The sequence below is a fragment of the Gastrolobium bilobum genome, unplaced genomic scaffold (assembly GCF_033153095.1).
Source record: "Gastrolobium bilobum isolate Gb01-03AN ecotype WA unplaced genomic scaffold, APGP_CSIRO_Gbil_v1 utg323300, whole genome shotgun sequence".
NCBI classification, from domain to species: domain Eukaryota; kingdom Viridiplantae; phylum Streptophyta; class Magnoliopsida; order Fabales; family Fabaceae; genus Gastrolobium; species Gastrolobium bilobum.
Window position 1 is genome coordinate 9,410 of NW_026900010.1, and position 3,862 is coordinate 13,271.

Genomic DNA, 3,862 nt, shown 5'->3' on the forward strand with positions numbered 1-3,862 from the left:
ATTTAATTTGTTAAATACTCAAAATACATACACTCTTAAAGAAAAAATGAAAAGAAAAGGTAACGCATATGAAACAAATTAATGAGTTAACTTTATTGGCAAGTGAGGATGAATAATGACAAAAGCCAGGTAAAATGCTTCAATCGTTTCAGTATCCCTCAAACTTTAACTTCAATTTCTAACTTGTGAGAGAGAGAGATATCAGAATTGTAGCCAAAGATGCCTCGTGGAACGCTTGAAGTTATTCTTGTTAGCGCAAAAGGGCTTCATGACAGTGATTTTTTCAGTAAGTAATTCAAATTCAATGGTAGATAACATACTATTACATGCCATAACAATTGTTGGTGTTAACATGAGAATGATATATAGATTTAAATGTTTTCCTCTATTTCATAGAATTTGTTGCATCAAAGTACGGATTATAAACTTAATTTTGGCTTAATTTCTCATAGCTCTGGAGAGATTATACTTTTCAATTCAATGGATGTTTCCCCATTTTTTATTTCAAGACTTCTTCAGTTTAAGATTGTAAATTTGTAATCAATGCAAAAGGGTTGAATTTCTACATATCATTTCTTGATGAGCAGAGAAAATGGATCCTTATGTGATCCTCACTTATAGGGCACAAGAACACAGAAGCAGTGTTGCTCAAGGTGTGTTTCACTCTCTTTTTTGCCTTCTTCACCATTTTCTCTCTAGTGGCTTGAATTTGATTCTAAACTCTCTCTTGGGGAATGATATTTCTAAAATATTGCGATTACTGAATTACCTTGTGTTATAGGTGCAGGATCTAATCCCAGTTGGAATGAAAGCTTCCTTTTTACAGTTTCTGACAATGTTTCTGAGCTTAATCTGAGGCTAATGGACAAAGATACGTTTACCAAGGATGATTTCCTTGGTGAGACAAAGTGAGTTAAAATCCCTCTAACTAGGATGTGTTACAATTTTCTGATGTATAGTGATTTGGAATTTGATTCTGTTTTTTGTTTCATTTGTTTTCAAAATCAATTTATAAAACAGAATTAGAAAACTTCAAAGAAATGCTTATAGATAGTTTTTTGGTTTGGTTTTTGAAAACAAACTAAACGTGGTTTTTTTTCTCTTTTTTCTTATTCTTATGTGTTTTAAACTGTTTGTACATTTCATTTGTGATTTGCCTTCTCAATTATGGTGAAAAACTAAAATGCACTTGTTTCTCATATATGCAGAATTAATTTGGAACCAGTGCATGTTCTAACATTTAAATGGCCTCCACTTGTGGTTATGCTTTTAATTGTTGGTACTATAGCCCAATTATTCTTAACTTGTGGTTGCAGTGGCAGTGAACTCAGCAAGGGTGAAGAGGAAAGCAAAATTGGTGGATGGAGAGAATCAGTCATAGATTACTAGGGGATCTATGTGGATGAAAGGAATCTGATAGTTACTAGCAGTGATATATACTCAAATTTCTTGGACCAAGCTAGAATTATCTTCTGGAATAATAAGTAGAAACAATTGCAATGGACATTCTGTTGAAATGCTTTGCAGTTTTTGTATTTTAAACTTGAGTTTGTCTCATCTATTAAGTTCAATATATTGAAAATTGATATTTCGGCAGCCAATAATCTCCCTTGGTGGGTGATCTCTCATAAAATATCTACATATCCTAAACTTGTCATATGTAATAATTTTTCTGGTATTGGGCCGGTTATATCAAGGCCTAATAGAGGAGAGAATTGCTACTGACTCACATGCATTGGGAGGAGAGAGAGAGGGAGAAATAAGGACCACTGAATATTTTTCTTAAGGTAGCACAAGTTCAGGAGAATTTTCTTATTACTAGGAAAATATAATTGATAGGAAAATGGAAGGAAAGTAAGTTTGGTAGGAAAGAGAGTTTGGTACCTCAAAATATTGAGGGAAAATTGGGTTAAAAGATGTATGTTTGGTTGAAAATAAGAAATAGATGGGAAAAAAAGATAAAATTACGAAAGTAACCTTTTTATTAAAATTTTGAAATGTTAAAGCGTGAAGGGGATGTATTGTATGATGCATGTCTCTCCAAGCGCATGATTAGAGCCCCACCCTTCCCTCACTGACGTGGCACTCACCATTGGGAATCCCCTTCGTCGGGATTCATACCAACACATCAATAAACAATAACACTCATCCCTTCTCTCTCTATCTATGTTTTTCTCTCTGCAGAATTTCCCAAAAAAATTTCGTGCTCTTTCATGGTGGCTTCATCCCTTCTCTCTCTATATGTGTTTTTCTCTCTGCAGAATTTCCCAAATTTTTTGTGCTCTTTCATGCTTCATCCCTCTCTGTGTTTTTCTCTCTCCAGAATTTCCCAAGTTTTTTGTGCTCTTTCATGGTGGCTTCTCCCAGTTGCAGAGCTATGGAGATAGCAGCGAAAAGGTAAATTTGTCACATTTTTCATCCCTTTTTCAATTTGTCCGGTATTCACAATAATACCATCATCTGAGAGAGCTTCTGAAATAGTGAAAAACTCATTTTTTACACGCATATGTGGATAGCCAAGTTTGACACACAGGATATCCCCAAACGTGGAGAAATGACATACCCAGATGCACTTTGCTGTGATAGCACTTGCGAAGTGACAAACACGACGTAATAGAGTTTTGGATATAATCACTTTTTACGTAAGCATGGTCCTCACCATATTGTCAGCACATGGTCCTCACCATATAAATCCCTTTCTCCTTGCACATTCACTATCATATATTCAAGTGTGATGAAGTCTTATTGTTAGTGGATATAATGGCTAATAGATTTAGATTATCATCATTAGGAATATTTATTTCCCCCATGAACTCCTACTGTCCAATAGAGGAGACATTTGATTTCTAGCATTCATATGGTAGAGTCACTGTAACCTACACACAGTTCCCCTCTACAGCCACCTTTGTGATAGTACTTCATTGGTGGTGATTTTTGGTCTATACCATTTTTTCTTCAAGCATCTTCATTGTTGACTCTATATTCCTTGATAACAAGTGTAGCTCCTATAATTCATAACAGTTCAAATTACATCTTTATGTTTTCAACTTCCATTTTCGATCAGATCATGAACGAAGGAATTTGGCAATGATAGCTTATGAGCTAATGTATTAATGTAGCTCACATTTCAAGGCTAACATATTTAGTTATGTACTTTGTTATTAAAATTTGGATTCTTTAAACGTGGGTAACATTGTTAAGAAGGACAAGGACAATACACAACCCTTTCAAGCAAAATTTTCATCAATCTATTAAAAATAAATCACGATAAATAAATTTCACACCACATCTTAATCCAAAATCTTAATATGTAATATCGATGAAACTTTTTCGCTTAAATGATCCTCGTATGATCAATTTTTAACTGATGTGGAATAAGCGCATGACATGTCAATTTTGACTTTTCTTATCTCAAACTTAAATATAATTCATGCATGGATTTTTATGACATAATTACATTTTTAATGAAACTACGCCTCAATTTTCTTTTTATTTCTAATTTTATAAATTTGACAAAACAACCAAAAATAAGTTTCATTAAAAATCAACGGTTGAAGATTTTCATAAATAAATTACCTACCTTTTTTTTATATTAAAAAGTATGAAACAAATCAAAGTATCAAACTATATCCCAACTCATTACCTATTAAACGAATTGTTTAAAAAAAATATGTTGATAATCTTCGAGGATAAGATGGTTGAGTAGAAATAGTTCCTGAATTTATTTAAAAAATTGTCGATTAATACAAATTAACTCGGCTATATCAATTTTTATGAATTACATATTTACATTAATTTATCTTATAGTTAAGTAATTAAGGTCTAGTTTTTATAAAACTTATTTAGTTAAAAAGGTTAAATT

At 32.6% G+C, this 3,862-nt stretch overlaps 1 protein-coding gene across 1 annotated transcript; it reads left to right on the forward strand.

Annotated features, from left to right (window-relative positions):
* Window positions 1–219: 219 nt before the first annotated feature.
* Window positions 220–1,389, forward strand: LOC133294843 (16 kDa phloem protein 2-like). Its single transcript, XM_061493599.1, has 4 exons — window positions 220–286; window positions 588–653; window positions 782–908; window positions 1,317–1,389. Exons 1-4 carry the CDS (start codon window positions 220–222, stop codon window positions 1,387–1,389), a joined length of 333 nt encoding a protein of 110 aa, XP_061349583.1.
* The last annotated feature ends 2,473 nt before the right edge of the window (window positions 1,390–3,862 follow it).